Here is a 19,121-nt window from a genome sequence, read left to right as displayed (position 1 = left end):
GGGCCCGCCAGGTACCTTATACAGGGGTCCCAAGTTTTATCAAACATGCGCATCCTATCATTCAATATTGCCACCATCCGTTCACTTTTAGATGAATTTAAAAATAAAAATACAGGTATAGTATACAGTATATAGTATTTTCATCTTGTACAATGTAAGAGATAACAGAACAGAGGTAACCATTTAGATTGCAGCTGATAGCAATTATATTGGTTCTTGGTTAATCAAGATCATTACTAACAGTGCAAAGAGAAGCAATGTGCTAAAACTCGCTGTGACCAGTAAAATATCAGGATTAGTTGGTTTACTGTAGTCAGAGTAAGAAAAGGTGGGTTCGAATTGGTTGATAGCTAAGCCTTATTGCAGTTTATATTTTTCCTTATGAATATATTGCTGTTCTCTTTATAACAATAGTGACGCGTTCATTATATTAAGTGAAATTCCTCATTGGGTGCTTCTGGTTTTCTCGCATGAAAGATATACAATGAGTTTTTGTGCAAAATAAAGGCGTACTCACCATGTGTTTGTACGAAAACCCAGCATGGCTTCTGGCAGTTGCTCTGTGATATTGTCATCTGTTTATTGTGTATTCATGCCTCATCCCATTTTCATTTTTTTTTTTTTTTGTTCTTTTACATCATCTCATTAGCCTTGCAGATCTGATGGTGAACAAACACTGACATCTAAAAGTCCAGTAATGCTTTCAGACTCCCCGGTTAATACCCTGAAATCAAATTCTGTCGTGGTAAGCCCATATATATTACTTTTGTTTCACTATCTCTATACAGATCTCCTTCTGCTATCCCTTTGCTATATAGTCTATGACTCCGTAGTCTATAAATACACCAGAATACAGGATTTTCTTTTTTTGTTGCTCCATACTTGGTAGAAGGGCTTTGTTGGGCCGTATGGATAAAATGTATACAGTATATACAAGTTTCTTCAATATTTGCTGTAGAAACATTTATAAGATCTAGTGGCAATGTGACAAATACAGAAGATGGAAAATGATTACTTTGTGTGCCAATATGGATGTTTTTTTTAAGGCACGTTGTATTATATTATGCTAAGGGACCTACTTATGTTCCAGTAGCCTTTTCTAGTGGTTGTTTATCAGGACCAAGTGTGCTATGTTTGCACCTTTCAATAAGCATAAGGCAGTTTGAGATATGGGAGCCACCAAACCCTAAATTATCCAACAAACTTTGCATCCATTTTATTTGTATACATATTTTCATCCCATTGTCTTATTACACAGTGTGTGACCACTTTTTTTGTTATATATACATGTATATTTCATTCTTATTGCTTATATGTTTACATGAATAATATGAAATCTAGAAAGCTTAGCACTTAGCAGATATTCAGTTATAGTGCATTATTTTTTAGTTCTAATGCGTGTGACTGTTGCTATGCATATTATTGGTTTAGTTGAGCCACTCTTCAGAAACAGGTGCATTTGGAAGCAGGTCTGTGCTGCAGTATACTAGCAGATGCACAGTAAAGCATTCCATCCGTTTCATTGGCTGACTCCATTGCTCAATCCTAATTGTTTTTATTAAATAAAAGAATGCTTGTACCTTACATAAAATTATGCTTGATTATCATAAAATATGATTTAAGACCCATCCACACATAAGCATTTCTGTAAATATATTGGAAAAACCCACTAAATATGAAATTTGCACAATCGTTATGATGTGATCATCTACGCCAGTGGGAAGGTATTCACAGCATTGTCATTCCACCACTCTTTCCAACTTAATTAACCTGTATGGTTGAACACTAGTCTCCCTTGCTAAATTATATATTGATGTATTAAAAGCAAGAGGTATCTGAGGTATCTTCAGTGTTCAGCAAAGGGTAAATTAACCCATTTTTTGCCATAAAAAGGAAGCAGCTAATAGAGATGTGTGTTGTGCAGTGATTGCAGCAATCAGGCAGAGGAGACCAAATATATAATATAAAGTTGATCTGACAGCTGTGAGCTAAAAGATGACCACAAGGATATTATTCAAGCAATATTTGCTTACAACTTTTTTTGAACAATAATTTAATAAAACCATTAGATCTCTTACTGTTTTCATCATTTACTTGTTTTTTGCTTTTTTTTTAATTGCTTGCCATTTGAAACATAGCTTGCAGTGGAATTTCATTCAATTTTTTTTTAGTTTTATATAGGGAGAGGAAAGGTTAGAACCTATGTCATATTTGTCATATTTGTATTGCTGTGGTGTCCAACTGGGTACTATTCACCTTACTTGCTGACTCAGTGAAAACAATTAATTTTATTGGGGGTCCACAGGCACTTTCTGGAGGATTTTTATTAAAAGAAAGACATGTTCTGACATCTTACGGTGCTTGCTCTTCAGTAGATACCATGGCTTCATAGAAATTTACTAAAAATGTCATGTTCCCTAAATATAACAAAATAACATGTGCTCTAATTAATAAAATGTGTTGCTATTATTAGCTAAGCTATTAATATATAGAGGTCCTCTTAGAATGCTCTTAAAATGGAGATCCTCTTCCGTTCCAGGTGTCAGAATAAAAAATATTACTTATCAGATTGTCTACAAAAAAATCAGAATTTTAGGAAGATATTGTATTCCTAATCTTATATATCTTGTACCTGCACTTCCATAATGGGACCTTTTTTAGTTGATAAATACCCAGTTTAGTTTTAGGAGAGGTATACATTTGTCCCTAGATTTCATAGTGGAAGTGAATATTTTTTTTTTTTGTAATATGGAGAGAACAAATCTTTATTAAGGATTTCAGTGTGTTTACTGGAAAGTGGAATTTCAAATGCACTAAGGCAAACATGCTTTAGTATATAGATTGTAAAACTTGGGTTATTGAGCCTACAGCATATATCACATGCTTATAGCACACTGTATAGTGTTGCCTAGAGAACCTCATCCTTCCTGAAAGCATTCCTAGGAAATATATTCAGATGTTGGCAGCTGTGATATTAGTACAAATAGTTCAAGAAGGTGAATGTAAATAACTGGAAGCGATTCCGGGTCACATGGCGGACACCATGTGCAGATAATTTCTAAAGATACTGTATAATCGAAAATGCTACTTAATAATGACTGGCTAACAGAAATCACCAGGTATTATAAACAAGGGAGGTAAGGGAGTTCAAAAAGGGAAGAGCTAAGCCTAATAGTGATTTTGGGCCATCATTGGATGTGGTAAAACAAGAGTCCATTATGGCTTTGAAAATTGTGTTGTCATTTCAACAGCTGCTGGACTGGAACTTACTTATGGATAATGTCTGAGATTCAAAGTATTGTCTGCCTTTATGTGTATCCCTGTAACCCAATAACCCTTGCTAAATGTGTCCCTTTATAATGTGCTTGATGATCACAGCAGCCCCAGCATACACTGAGCACAGGACCAGAGCTCACAGAGTCTGAAAAGAGTTATGTGGTAAGAGATTGTTGATGCGCTGGATATAGACAGATCACTGGTGCCCTGGTTTGACTTCTATCTGTGTTAACACGTGTGTCTTTTTGTTTCTTGGTAAAAACGATGTACTCTCTCTTGCTATGCCTGCATTTTGAATCCTAACCCAATGCATGACAGAGCCAAGCTCACCGACATTTCTTTGCTAGAACGAGAGCATTGTCTAACAGCAACATGCTAACCGCATCAGGCTCTGCACTTATGTATATCTGTACTAAATTTTACCTTCTTCTGTGTCTTGCCTGTCTTTTCCATGCTTACTCTGGAACTCTCCTCTACACCATATGGATTTAATGGGATCTCCAATTCTCTTGTGTACTGGACTTATTTGATGCACTCTGGAATGTCTTCATCTATTCCTGTCTTTTTCTTGTTGACTGTCGGCAGGAAGCGGTCTGCAATGAGATAATAAGCATTGCAGAGAAATCAGTCCGTTACTGCAGTACTATCTCTCACCCCTTTGACTATCGACACAAAGTGTCTTCCTATGACAATAAACAATGTTTAATCATTTCCCAGCAACCTCAAGCACAACAAAGAAGAGAAAGCATAGAGAGGAGTCAGACGCCACAAGACATGTAAGTTACCAATATCTTTGTTTTCTTCCCATTGAATCTTGGTATTCCAGCTGTTACTAAATTACGAAGTGTCACAGCACAGAATATTTTGGTTGCTCAATCATGGCATATCAATTGGTTACATGTACCTAGAAATCATTGTGATAGTGTTATTAAATCATATGATGTTTAAATTTTTTTGTAACTCCAGACAGAACTTTTTTTCTGGCTGTGCCCCATTGGTCACCAAGACAGAAAGTGGTGGGATATGTCTTAAGAAGACAAGTAAGCAACAAAATTACCTTTATATAGTAGAGTGGGAAGGGTTAGAAAATCTGACCTGGTGACACCCATTGCCCTTTATTTCTTGTCCTGGTGTCACTAGGACAGAAAATGAGAGGAGATCACCCCAGCAGCTAGACATGGGAATTATTTAATGTTGGCTTTATCTTCAATGGGATGATTTCCCTGATAGGAAGCGATTGGAAATCTCTCACCAGCGGGGACAAAAACAAACAGTGATTTTTAGTAAAGTAAGGAAAGTTTGAACTATTTTACAATGTTTATTGCTGTTGATGGTTTTCTGTCCTGGAAATGACCACACACCCTATATCTTGTACTGGTGTCATATGGGCAGAACATGTGGGAGAATATTTCCGGTGGCGTCACAGGCAGCAGTAAAAATTTGACAGACATTCAAAAAAATGTGGTTGATGTTGGACTTCAGGTAAAATATCATTCTGTTAAAACAAGGGACAACATGGTCTTTCTTCAGATGTTATCCACCATCAACCTCTTTTACCCAATCTGAAGCAGATACTGCATTTCCTCCTGCTATTATACACAGGAAGCACCAAATTATATTTAAAAAGTATTATAAAGGATATTGTTCATTAAGACGACACTTGTGTCAGTGTTAAACTGGTGCTTTTGAGTACATGACCTGCGTATGTGTATTGTATAGCAATGTTCCATTAGCAAAAAATCGATAAATAGGTAACTTTTATCTGACAAAACACCACTGAAAAACTCCACCTCTAAATATTGATGTTTCAAGAGACAAAGGATTTTTCTGTTATTTTTGTCCCTGGCGGGTTAATTAAAGGAAACCTGTAGCAAAAGAAGTATGGAAGCAGCTGCTTCTGACCTATCTCTGAGAATAATGGTTGCCTAGCAGTCAAGCTGATCATCTGACTTTAACATTTTCTGAGTTAGTGACGTAAAAACATGCATGCAGCTAGTGAAGTCTGAACTATTTATTTGGATTTGTTTTGGGTACATGGCTCAGGAAATACTGGATCCATTAGATCAGCATGACAGCCAGGCACCTAGCATTTTCAGAAGGTGAGCTTTAGCTATGACATTTTATCTAGCTGCAAATTTTCTTTAAAGTATTCATCTTCAAACATAACTATGAATGTCTATGTAGTGATCTCTTCAAAGATCCATCATTCAGTGTTGCCCTCCTTTTAATGTTTAGACAGTCTAAAAAACTTTGATTACATCCTTGAGAGATCAGCCTGTATTATTGTTTAATACATTCTGATGACAGGTATTTAAAATCATTTATGTGAAACTAGCAAATTTTAGATATTTCTTTGTAAAGGGCAGAAGAAGCCTTTAATCATTTTCCAAAGACCCAATTGGCAGTGTTGTGCCAAAAAATGACCTCTATGGCTTAGCCATAAACATAAGATTGTGCTTACCAGAATCGTGTCCAGTTTCTCAGATGAATGCTGCTTTACGTAAAAGCTCTTTTATAAGCAGTAATGATTTGCTAAGCTGTTCACAAAAAAACACAAACAATAGCTAGTAGTGGTTAGTCACATTAATCTGGATTTGTTCTGTAATGTTGAAAAAGTTTTGATGCTTATCAAAGCTGATTTTTCAATTTTAATGAGTGTCAGAAGCATACCCCAGCATTTAAAGCTATGCAGAGCAATTTGGTTACACTAATCCAATCACCATGGAATGTGTCCCGATGTTGATTGTCAAAGAACAGGATGGGACGTGTAAAAGTTCTGGAACCACCGTGTTTTAATAATAATATCCAATTCCTTGGAGTCAAGTGGGTTGATTTACTAAAGGCAAGGGAAGATGTAAATTTCCCCACAGCTTAGTGAATGAGGTGAAGCTCTTCTGACTTTCCCACCCATATTTGGGGTCCTTTGACAGTTTGACATAAATGCTGTTTTGATATTTTTACCCAGTTGATTTGACAATGTGTCACACCTTTAGCTATGTAAATCCATGGATTAACACCAGTTGCAGACTTCCTGACTTCAAGGGACCCCAACAAATCTCCACTGCTGGCTATTGTATAATGACAGCCAGCACCCGTGTCTGTCAGAATACCTGAAAAGTAGGTGCATCTGATTAGATGTTTGGCCAACAATTTTCTACCTGGTTCCTTCAGTTTCCAGATTGAAGAATGTCAGGCAGGAGGATGCCAATAGGGCCACCCACCGCTCCAATTCTGTCAGATTCATTAGGAACTGGACAAAATGCGTTCCCTGTATGGCCAGCATTATACAGTAGAGACTGCTAGGTGCAAAGTCCTAAATATCAAGTGTTGTAGCCCCTAACAGCCAGTCAATCTGCTGAATCATTAAAAAAAAAGAATTCTGAATGGTTAGTGCAAGTTAAATGTTTCCTAAATATAGATGGTTACTTGTATAAACCTTGCTCTGAAAGTGATTATTGCTTGACTGTTTGGCTGACCCTTGTCTGCAGTTTTATGAGTCAGCAACGTGAAGAAAGTCTGCAAATCAGGAAAGTCAGAGGAAGGTCAGATGTGCTTACTGGCATGCCGATTGACAGAAGCTGGTCGCTAGACTGGCTTCTGTTGAACAGACTGCAGTTCATACGTATCACAACTTGGCCAGTTCCTGCTAAATCAGCCAAAACTGGTACTTGTATACTAGGCTAAACTGACTCTTATTACTGAGCTAAAGGAGCCAGCATAAAAGCCAGGAATGCTGCCTTTGCAGCAATGGTAGCCAGATATGGTATTGTCAGGAAAGGTTACCTCTAAAAATGAGCAAATCAGGCAGATGAAGGCCAACCATAGAAAGGGAACACAGATTAGGCACATATGCTCTCTGGAATATCCAGCTAACTCGTATAGTAAATGAATCAGAAAGTTTAAATTCATGCTGACACATGTTTAAGATGTAATTGCATGCCTTAACCTTGACCACACACTTTGCAGATTGAAGTAAAAGCAGCCCGAGGGAATGCTCATATTTCATTCAGACACTTGATTGTTTTCCGGTCAGGTTTATCATGTACACCGGTTGTCGGATATCTCATTTTCCACATCAACAAAAGGCATGACGTCAACCTGCATGATATGACCTTTGGCATACTGTATTTGTAGTATAGGAAATACCTCTTGAACCAATCATTATGTCATGCCTTTTCTTAGCTTCCTGTGCTGCTTCATTTTTTCCATTAGCTATAGAAGCAGAGGAGGAATGTGTGCCACTGAGCTGGGAAGATTAGAGGGGAGTCTGCCTGGAAATGTCAGATATTCACACAGCTGCCCGAGGGAAGTCGAGATTAAGGCTTTGTCAAACAGCTACCCTTTATTGTAATGTATGTAACAGTTCAGACATGAAAGTCTCAGCCAGCTATTTGCAGCAGCACTGCATTATATTTTATTTGTGTGATTTTATACATGCAGAACAGAGCTACACTATAAAAGACTAAAAATAAACTCAGAAAAATGTATCCACTAATAACTGTACACCATTATAGAATCACACCACTGTGTTCCATTAAAGCTATGCTCCAGTCAAAATAGAAAATTCAGTCTTAGGTTTAATACAGGAAGGGTCTTAAAGCGGAGTTCCGGGCACAAAAACAATTTTTTTTTTGTGCCCCTCCGCTAGGTAGAGCTCACCTGAAAAGGAATTGGATAGTTATTTTTATTTTTTTTGTTTACTCACCTTTTTATTGAAGATCGTAAATACTCACCTCTGACTGCTTCCTCCCTCGGAGCCGCGGCTCACCCCGTCACTTCCTGCCTCGCGATGATTCCTGGGAGCTAAACGTCATAGCTCCCAGGAATCAATGCGACGGCACTGGCCCCGCTCGTCATTTCCGGGCGACGCCGCATTCCCCTGCTAAACAGCTTCTGGGCATGCCCAGAAGCTGTTTAGGAATGCGGTGCCGCACCGCAAGTGACGAGAGGGGCCGGTGCAGTGCATTCTGGGACAAGAAGACGCGGAAGAAGACAGAGAAGAGGACCGCGCCGGCTTCAGCTGCCCACAACAGAGATGGAAACGCTGTGGAAGAAATTTTATAAGTAAGTATTTCTTCTAAAAGGTAAGTGCGAACCGGGACAGATCCGAGGCTAGCCATTGTGGAATGTGCTAGCCCTGACTGGCCCGGGGGTATGTTCAGTAAAAAATAATTTCTGTGCCCGGAACTCCGCTTTAACCCTGGACCAGAAGGATTTGCCCCCTTAATGACCAGGCCATTTTTTGCAATTCGGCACTGCATTACTTTAACGGAAAATTGCACGGTCATGCTGAAATAAAATTGATGTCCTTTTTTCCCACAAATAGAGCTTTCTTTTGGTGGTATTTAATCACCTGTGCGATTTTTATTTTTTGTGCTATAAACAAAAAAAGAGCGACAATTCTAAAAAAGATCAACATTTTTCACATTTTGCTATATAACATTCCCCCAAAAAAAATGTAAAATCAAAATGTCATCCTTTTAGGCCAATTTGTATTCTGCTACATATTTTTGATAAAAAATTGCAATAAGCATATTTTGATTGGTTTGCGCAAAAGTTACCGCGTCTACAAACTAGGGGAAAGATTTTTCATTTTTTTTTATTTTTTACTAGTAAAGGCAGTGATCTGCAATTTTTAGAGTGACTGCGACATTGCGGTGGACAGATCGGACCCCTAACTGACCTTTTTGACACTTTTGGGGGGACCAGTGACATTACTACAGTAATCAGTGCTAAAAATATGCACTGTTACTGTAATAATGACATTGCCAGGGAAGGGGTTAACCTAGTGGGTGATCAAAGGGTTAAATGTAAGCCTGGGGGGGTGTTTACTAACTGTGGGGGGGGGGGCTTGTAAAATGACCATAGAGACATGTGATACTATATAGAAAGATCACAAGCGCTCTGTTTACAACAGCTAACTGGCTAACCGTTCTTCACTCTCAGCGGGGAGCACCACGCACGCGACCGACGAAGTACTGCGTTGGTTCGCGCAGCCGAGCCAGCCTGCCGCAGTAAAACTGCGGTGGGCGGTCGGCAAGTGGTTTAAGTGGTAGTAAACTCTCATTTTTATTTTACCTATAGGTAAAATGAATATCTCTTAAAAGTGCACCATTTAGGAGATATTCTAGCAAGCAGCAGCCAGTGACGTCACCAGCGCATGTGCTCTGAGAAAACAGCACACCCGTGCCGTTCCTTCAGAGCTGTGTACCGCGGCCGATATTTCTTCGCGTCTACGTCGTTAAAGCGCCCGCAGCCTACGAACCCAGAAGGAAGACCGGGTAAAGATGGAAGCCTCTGCAGCTGTGATAGCGTGCCGCTGGAGGACTTCATTTTAAGGTAAGTCTTCCATAATGTGATAGTATACACCTTTGCCCTTGCAGGGGTAAATTTTTTAATTTTCTCAAAGAGTTTACTACCGCTTTAACAGTCAGTGCGATAATTCTTCATCCAGACATAGGGATTCATTTAGTAAAACTGGAGCGTGCAAAATCTGGTGCAGCTCTGCATAGAAAGCAATTATCTTCCAGTTTTTTTGTCAAAGCTTAAAGTGGTTGTAAAAGCTCATGGTTTTTTACCCTCATGTATTCTATGCATGAAGGTAAAAAACCTTTCTCTAGCGCTCATCGACAGACGTAGTCCTCGGTGATACACCACCTTCGGGTTATGTTACCTCCGCAGGAGCAGGACTAGACAGGAAATTAAAAAGCTCTGGCCACACCCTAGGGGCAGTCCCAGAGGGTATATCCTCTCTCTCTCTGCCTCAGCAAATCAGTTATTTTCTGTCTAGTTAGGAGTAAGGACCTAGACACCTTGCTGGGATCTTAGGTCCTGGCAAGAATTTTTTCTTAAAGGATTTTTTTAGACAGCTTTTTCTCCAGTGTTCCTGTGAGATCTTCAAGCAAGAAAGCTGAACTGGGCGACGGGCTGGATGTTGAGATCCGGTGGTCACCCCAGTTCAGCCTACGAGCGCGTGCAGGCCATAGCTCCGCGCTGGGTCGGCCGCGACTAAGTCCCATTAAAAGGACTGAACCCGCGAGTTAAACGTCTCGCTGAAACGCCAAAGACCATGAGTCACGGCGTTCGTATCGGTCGACAGCCCTCCCGCCCCGGTGGAGAGGGGTACTGTCAGGAGTTGGTGCCCGCCTGGTTCCGGTATGGTGAGTAGTATGTTCCCCCTTTCCCTCTGACGGGTTTTGTGGTGAACGCGGGCCCCTCTCGGTATGGTAAGAAAGAGTCCTTTCTATCCTATAACATGTCACAGATCCTCCTACTTTGAGTGTGATTTTTTGTGTACAAAAAGCCAGGAGGCTTGGTTTGGGAGCTAACAATCTATTGTATACATGTTTAAAAGATGTAATCTGTGGCATTCTGGGAATCTTATGGGTTAAGTATAAGCTACCTACCAGTCAGAAGCCACGGACATGTAGACTGCCTTCCAAATCAGATCTCCAGCTATTAGCAGGCCTCCCGAACGGCCATGCGGTCCGCCAGGGGCCGATACCGCCAACCACGCCATATCCCCAGGCAGAGACAGTGTTGTGTGCAGCACACCGACATTCAGCAGGCCGCCGCCATTTTTTCTTGCAGGATCGCACGAGCCGCCATTTTGGCGTAGCCTCGTGTCTCCAGCATGGGGGCGGCCATGTTTGAGGTGATCCTACACCTCGTGGAGCTTGGGGGAGGCGCCGGAAGGCGTGCAGAGGGGCGGAGCCGCCTCCTTTCTTCCTGGGCAGCCAGCCAAAAGACTTCCTGTTTGTCAAGACAGCGCTGTAAGCTGTTGCAGTTTAACTCTGAGCCTCAAGTGGTGAGCCTGGGGGTCTATCTCTCTCTCTCTCGATCGATAGGGATCCCTAAGCAGGTAACACTAAGGGGCTTTTTTGTGGCGCTGGGGGTCAGAGAAAAAAAAAAAAAAAAAAAGTTTTTTTCTTTACTTTTGAATTATATTATCCAGGAAGTAACTACAGTTATTATGGACCCTGCCACACATATTCCCCCACCTGTTTCCCTCGAGGGGGCCTCGGGACCCGCCGGTGCACAGAGTATAGAGTCATTTACAGCAATTTTGGAGTCTATGGTGGCTCGGGTGGAGGCGGCCTGTCAGGGACGAGGGTCAAGGAAGCGACCCCCGCCTACCCCTATACCATCTGACACCTCTGACTCAGATTCAGAGATGGTCACGGCAGTTGCAGGTTCCTCTGCAAGGGCTGTTATCCCAGGTAAAGCCCCCTCAGACAGTGAGGAGGACGCTTCTTCTCTTGCTATAATTCAGGAAGAAGCATTGGTGGACGCACTAGTTGTGGCAGTGCAAGAAACCTTAAAACTTGAGGCTTTACCGGCAGAGGCAACTGAAACAGAGAGGCCTTTTGGGACTAATAAGCCCATCAAGACGGCGAAGGCTTTTCCTGTACCTAAATGTTTTGGTAATCAGATTAAAGGAGAATGGGAGCATTCTAAACGTACCTTTACTATTTCCAAGCGTATTGCTAGACGCTATCCGTTTGAGGAATCCATCATTAAGAAATGGACGGTACCACCATTCGTGGATCCGCCTATTTCCAGGCTGAATAAAGCCACGGTTATTCCAGTGGAGGACACTTCGTCCTTTAAGGATCCGGTGGATCGAAAGATAGAAGCAGAGTCCCGCACTATCTTTTCTCTGATAGGGTCAGCATTTAGACCAGTAATCGTTATTGGTCTAGTTTCCCAGACACTTACGGAATGGGCGAAGATGGTACGCCAAGATCTTAGGGGAAAAGATATTCCCCAGGAGACATCTGATTTGATGGAACAAATCATACAAGGGCTACGGTTTATCTGTGACGCAGCCTTGGACACTACTCCCCTATTAGGGCATGCATCTAAGTTAGCAGTGATCCTCAGACGTGTGCTGTGGTTAAAATGCTGGTCAGCTGACCTAGGTTCCAAAAAGACCTTGACCAATCTCCCCTTTCAGGGGAATCGTCTATTTGGAGCCAACCTAGATGAAATCATTAAGGATGCCACTGGGGGCAAGAGAACTTTTTTGCCACAGGCTGCAAAAGCTAAGGGACCTCGCAACAAGCGAGGACCTTTCTTTACCGCCCATAAAGGGCGCCCGGCTGGTACTAGCGGGAAAGGCAAGACTCCTCCAGGAGGGTTCAAGAAGGGGACCTACCCAGCCAAACCCGAAGCAAAGGAGTACACAGCCTGAAGGTGCGCCCCCACCCGGTTTCAGGGTGGGGGGACGTTTTCACCGGTATTCAGGACATTAGATCGAGCATCAACCACTACTACCGGTGCGATTCTTCCCTTCCAACATTTAAGTACCACAGGAAGCGGTAGTTACCGTTCCCTGAAAAGATCTTTTCCTTTACCTTTTCCTAAGATTAGTCCCGATACCTCACAGGAATCGGATCTGGTTGACCAGATAGGCCAAGCAGCCTCTAGTCGGGTGACTTCGGTCCCTGAGGTTCAACCAGAAAAGATCACTTTTCCTGATAACTATCAGGTATCTGATAAATGTGTGGGAACAGAAAACGACCAGACTTTCTCGGATGGTCGGGGCCAGATAGCTCTAGGGACGCCTGGTTCAGATCCAATCAGCGCCAGTGGTCCTAGAAATTCTAGGCTGGCCTCCTCAAGCCGGCCTGGCCGACTTGGACATGTTAGTCGCAGACGTTCCGTGGGAACTTCGTCTCAGGGAGTGTCTGTGGTCTCAAGGACCAATTTACCTTCGTGCTTTACAGTCGCTGGTTTTAATGGCCTGGCCATTGAGACCCAAGTACTGAAGGACAGAGGTTTGTCTACTTCAGTCATTCCTACCCTTATTAAAGCAAGGAAAGCGACTTCCAGCAAAGTCTATTATCACACATGGAAGACTTATATTGCGTGGTGCGAATCTTTAGGATTTCCTCCACGTACCTATTCGGTGACTCGAATATTGGCTTTTTTGCAACAAGGGGTTGAGCAGAAGCTAGCCTTGAGCACCATCAAGGGTCAAGTTTCAGCATTAGCAATCTTCTTTCAGAAGCCTTTAGCTACCAAATCCTTGGTGCGGAATTTCATCCAGGGGGTGCGGCACCTGGCTCCTCCAGTCCGCGCGCCCTTACCGCCCTGGGATCTTAATTTGGTTTTGTCGGTTCTACAGAAACCTCCTTTTGAAAACATCAGGGAGATTCCCTTGCTTACTCTATCCCAGAAGGTGGCCTTCTTGGTGGCTATTACTTCTGCTCGCAGGGTGTCAGAACTGGCTGCATTATCATGCCAGTCACCATACCTAGTGATTCATAGGGATAAGGTAGTACTTCATCCTAAGCCATCTTTTCTTCCCAAGGTGGTTTCAGATTTTCATCTGAATGAAGATATTGTACTACCTTCCTTGTGTCCTCAGCCCAAGCATCATCGGGAACATGCGTTGCATTCCTTAGATGTGGTTCGGGCAATCAGGGTATACCTGAAAGCTACGGAATCATTCCGTAAGACGGATTCACTTTTTGTGATCACGGATGGCCCCAGAAAGGGTTTGCCTGCATCTGCCGCGACCATTGCCAAATGGATTAGACAAACGGTGGTACAGGCTTATTCTATTAAGGGTCAGAGTCCTCCGTTCCCTGTTAGGGCTCACTCCACTCGAGCGCTCAGTACTTCCTGGGCCTTTCGCCATCAGGCGTCAGTGGTCCAGGTATGTAAGGCGGCCACCTGGTCGTCGGTACATACCTTTACAAAATTCTATAAAATTGATGTGACGGCATCGGCGGATGCCTCATTTGGCCGCAAGGTTTTGCAGGCCGCAATTTGAGGAGACCGGTGGTCTACCTCGAGGGTTTTTTTCTGTTTGAAAAAAAAAAAAATTGTTTTCTCTTTTTTTTGGTTGAGTCTCATCATTAAGGATGAGCATTGTAAACTTCTAGTTGGCACCGGTTGGGCCTTCTAGATTGGGATTTGATTTCCATTTTCCCACCCCTCAGTTGTGATACTGCTCTGGGACGTCCCGAAGGTGGTGTATCACCGAGGACTACGTCTGTCGATGAGCGCTAGAGAAAAATGGATTTTTGTAAAATCTTACCGTAAAATCCTTTTCTCTTAGCTCATCGACAGACGTAGTCCCCGCCCCTCTGTTTTGGAGTTGGGTTGGGTTAAATTCTCTAAGCACTGCTTTTTCACATAACTGATTTGCTGAGGCAGAGAGAGAGAGGATATACCCTCTGGGACTGCCCCTAGGGTGTGGCCAGAGCTTTTTAATTTCCTGTCTAGTCCTGCTCCTGCGGAGGTAACATAACCCGAAGGTGGTGTATCACCGAGGACTACGTCTGTCGATGAGCTAAGAGAAAACGATTTTACGGTAAGATTTTACAAAAATCCATTTTTTGTGTGCAGCAGCCCCCCCCCCCCCCCCAATACTTACTGGAGCCCCATCAATAATCAAGTATCTGCCTCCTCATTGGCTCCCAATACTGTCAATCACAGCCAGTGAGCCAATGAATAGAGAGCAGGGGCGGGGCGGAGCCACACTCCAGGTTTGAAAGGACAGACAGAGAAGTGGCTGGGGAGTGAGCCTGCTTGGGTACCCCCATAGCAAGTTGCTTGCTATGGGATAGCAATTTGCTTGCTATGGGGGCACTTGGCAGAAGGGAGGGGCAAGGAGTGCCGGCAGGGGACCCGAGAAGCGGAGGATCAGGGCTGCTTTGTGCAAAACCACTGCATAGAGCAGGTAAGTTTGACATGTTTGTTTTGTTTTTGTTTTTTTAAATCAGCCAGTAATATCACTTTAATTGAACAAGCTGACTTTAGAACCTGATTGGCTACCATTCACAGCTGCACCAGATTTTGCACTCGCCACTTTTAATAAATCAACCCCATATTGTCTACTTCACCAGTCTAGCATGGTACTCTTTGTCTGTTATGGGGTTGTTCTAGAGTGCACCCACCCATTTCTCATTGCTCCTTCTTGCATACAGAAAAAGAGATGTAAGAAACAACTTTGCTTAGTTTTTTCAGCCAGGCAGATTCAAGCTTGCCTTGAAAGTTTAAACATAATTGGTTATTCCAGGAAGCAGAGCACATTATACAATTAAGGAAGCGCCCTCCTACAGATCCTGTTTATACAGTTCTTGTTCTGCAAGAGATTACACAGAATTCAGATTAAGGTAAATGAAGTGAACTATTTGAATTCAGTGCAGTAGCTGTGTTTACCTAAAAAAGTAGTAGGTTGCTGAATGACCAATTGAACTTTCACTTTAAATATATTCCAGGTGTATCAAATTAAAGGGTGTGCAAAAGCTTACATTTTACAGTTTTCTTCATAAAGACCCTTAGCTTGCATAGAAAAGTCTGTCTCCTGCCAATATACTGTAGGACCCCTACGTTCTGTGGGAAGTGGTGATCCCTCTGAAAAGGTTTGCTGCACTCCATGCTGATTCAGAGCTTGGGCTCTTCAATGTGCAGGGAAGCATGAGCTATGCCGATTGCTGAATAGGTCAGGCTCAGCAAGGGGGGTTGGCGGACCACCGCAGAGAGACCACTGTTTCCACACAGAAAGAAAAGGTCCTTTATTGTGGCATGCTGGTGGGGCCAGCATTTCTACTCAGACTGTGTTCTAAAGAAACAAAATGCTAAATTTTGAACACAGTTTGTTTTGATGAACCTTGAATATATTTAGCTGACTGAAACTTTAGGTTCAGATGCATCTGAATGCTTTTACTTGTATACAGGGTGCAAGGGGCTGTTTTTACTCAGTTCAAGGTCATTTCAAAGAAAACGTCATTTGACTTATGATAACAAACAGGAAAAAGAGAGTTGTTTCTTATCCAAGCTACCGTATTTTCTAGCTTCATGGACATTTAGCTCATTAAATATGTTTTAAGGATAACTGTACTTCTTCAAATAAAAATAGTTGAGCTGAAATATTTAAACAATTTAAAGTGCATACATAAATATAAAAGTGTACGCTTTATGGAGAAAGATCCAGTTCAGAAGTACTCGGCCTGAACACATCCCACACCACTGTTTACATCCTGACACTCCTCATTGGTGCCCATCCCTTGTCTACATTCCAGATTACGGGGGGGGGGAGCTGTGTCCGCCTGGATATGATTTACTTCGATTCAGTCTCTCTTCTCAATTATTTAATTTTTTTAGCAAACACATAACCTTGCCATATAATGGTTTAATGTTTAAGAAATTCCTTTACCAAAGGAATATGGATAATTTAACCGAACAAACATTTATGATACCCCAGGGATGTTGCAATATTAAAACACAGCACCTGGCCTGCATTTCTTTGTGGGAAGTTTGATATTGTGCCAGGACTCTTTGTAGTTGCTTTGTCGAATTCGGATTGCAAACGTAGAATCCTGCCTGGATACCTGAAGTTGAAGGATACACACCATAAAGTTTTACATAAAATTAGTGTTGATGGCCTTTTTAATTAAAGCAAATGGGCTGATTATTTTACTTACATGGCTTCTGTTGTTCAAATGCCCAAATTTCCTTTTTAGGTTGACATTATTATTATTCATATTGTGTTTATAATAAAAGTGGTTGCTTAATACCATTCTTTAGTTGTATCTTTGTTAATTTAACATCACCTTGGAATGTTTCTGTGGATAGATCAACTGATAATTGCCTGTGTAATTTTGCCTATAAAATGATGGATTACTGACCAGATTGTACCCTAAATTTACTCTGCCAATATTTTGTTCTTTAAGTGAGATTTTGTAAAGTGGGGATGGAGAGCTCTTCGTATGACTGGTTCCTTACTTACCTGAACCCATCTCGATCTGGCGATGTTGCAGGAGTGTGTCACTGCCCAGGACTCCCCTCCTCATTGGCTGAGACAGCAGTGCGATGCCATTGGCTCCCGCTGCTGTCAATCAAAGTCAGTCAGCCAATGAAGAAAAGGGGGCGGAGCCAGGCCACGGCTCTGTGTCTGAATGGACACGGCTTGAGTGCCCCCATAGCAAGTTGCTTGCTGTGGGGGCACTCAACAGGAGGGAGGGGTCGGGAGCATCTAAGAGGGACCAGAGAAGAAGAGGATCTAGGCAGCTCTGTGAAAAACCAATGCATGAAAGAGCATGAATGTTATTTTTAACTAAAAAAAAAAAAAACAAGGCTTTAGTATCACTTTAAAATTCAGAAAGAATTATATATCACTGAGAAGGGTTAACATTTTTTATGAACTGTCGCTACTTATTTATTTAAATATTTTAAAAAATATATTTTCTGGTATAGTTTTCACTTTATGACACATGCCACAGTTTTAATGTACATTTTTTTGTGCGCTGCACTTTTTATTATATCAAACCATTTTAGCCATATAAGGCTAAATCTAGGCATTTTTCACCAAAATATTTAAAAATAAATTAAAATGAAAAATCTGCATGTGTTTTCCTTACAAGAAAGGATTAGTCATAGGCATGTGCACAGGGTGTCACCCCATGCGGTGCAAATTTCCCCTGTTTTCTGGCACTCCCTGTCTCCACCTCGCAGTTCTTCCACCTTCCCTCCTCTCCTATCGACTGCTGCGGGAAATGTTTCAGGTTCGAGAGCAGGGGAAGACGTTAGTAAATATTTCATTTACCAGCCCCTTCCTTTTCTAAATGAGCACAGTGAGTGATCTGTACCGGTCGCTCCTGTGTGTATTTTTTACTGAGCATAGTAAAGCACAGAGCACTTCCAATTTGTTTACTGTCCAGTTAAGCTGAGGCTGCAGGGAAAAGGACTGGGGAATCTCTGTCCTCAGTTCCTTTCCGTGTCTCAAAAGTGAGACATCAGGGGTCTGTTTAAACCCCAAAGCCCACTAATAGGGCTCATAACAAAATTATAAAAAAATAATAAAAATAAAAAAACTGCTGACACCAGCCACTGCTCTACTGACACCAATCTCTACTGTACTGACACCGTCCACTGCTTTGCTGTTATACACGCATGGGTGTTTGTGCTCTGGGGTGCACACCCTAATGTAATAGGCTGTGCACACCAATGGGATTTGTATTATGCTTTAGGAATAAAACAATATGTTGTCTGATAACCAAAGAAACCCACAAACCTAGGGTGATCGTCACCTGATCTAGATTTATACAGTAAGACTGGAAAATGAACATATGTCTGTGGGCACTCCCAGGGGTGTACCTAGAGCATTTGGCACACGGGGTGGATCCTATATCTGGCACCCCCCCCCCCCCCTCAACAAAATTGCAGTGTGAGAAGCTTTTCGCTCAAAAAGGAGCTGAAGCTTCTTTTGGGCGACAGCAAAGCGCGCAGCAACAAAAAGTAGATGTGGCTAAATTATGCTACTCATTGGGTGTTTGATCCTAAAATAAATTCACCCCTTGTACTCAATGTCCTGCCCTGTCTAAACACTCCCCCCCCCCCACCATATGCACTCACCCCTTGTGTATATATATAGTCTCTTTCTCCCTCTAAAAACTGTTCCCACTCCTTTTTTACACTATCCCCCCTCCTATACACACTGCCCCCCTTTCATAAATGCCTCTCCCAGCCCATAAGTGGCTTGTATTTACAATAGTGTGTCTGTACACAGCACAGGGTGGGCAGGAGGGCACAGTACAGGGGGATTATAGGACACAGTACAGGGGAGGTCAGGAGGGTACAGTATAGGGTTCAGTAATGTATAGTGTCAGGTAGGGCAGTATGGTGGTGGTACAGTGGCAGGTTAGGGAAGTAAAGAGTGCTATAGTGGCAGGTTAGAGTAGTATAGGGTGACATAGTGGCAGGTTTGGGTAGTATAGTGACAGTTAGGGTAGTATAGGGTGACATAGTTACAGGTATGGGTAGTATAGTGGCAGGTTAGTATAGTATAGGGTGGTATAGTGGCAGGTTAGGGTAGTATAGTGGCAGGGTAT

The 19,121-nt window shown here is 42.2% G+C and overlaps 1 protein-coding gene across 1 annotated transcript in view; it reads left to right on the top strand.

Annotated features, from left to right (window-relative positions):
* Positions 1-19,121, top strand: part of LOC309563594 (sorbin and SH3 domain-containing protein 1-like) — a 244,310-nt gene that overhangs the window by 217,121 nt on the left and 8,068 nt on the right. Inside the window, exons 31-33 of the mRNA XM_082268071.1 lie at positions 650-745; positions 3,379-3,438; positions 3,862-4,052. Of these exons, the coding sequence (XP_082124197.1) occupies positions 650-745; positions 3,379-3,438; positions 3,862-4,052 (347 nt within the window). The remainder of the gene's footprint in view (positions 1-649; positions 746-3,378; positions 3,439-3,861; positions 4,053-19,121) is intronic.

This window comes from Pelophylax lessonae (genome assembly GCF_965119305.1).
Source record: "Pelophylax lessonae genome assembly, chromosome: 9".
Taxonomy (NCBI): domain Eukaryota; kingdom Metazoa; phylum Chordata; class Amphibia; order Anura; family Ranidae; genus Pelophylax; species Pelophylax lessonae.
Note: the sequence above shows the minus strand (reverse complement) of the source record. Positions and strands in the feature narration are given on the sequence as shown.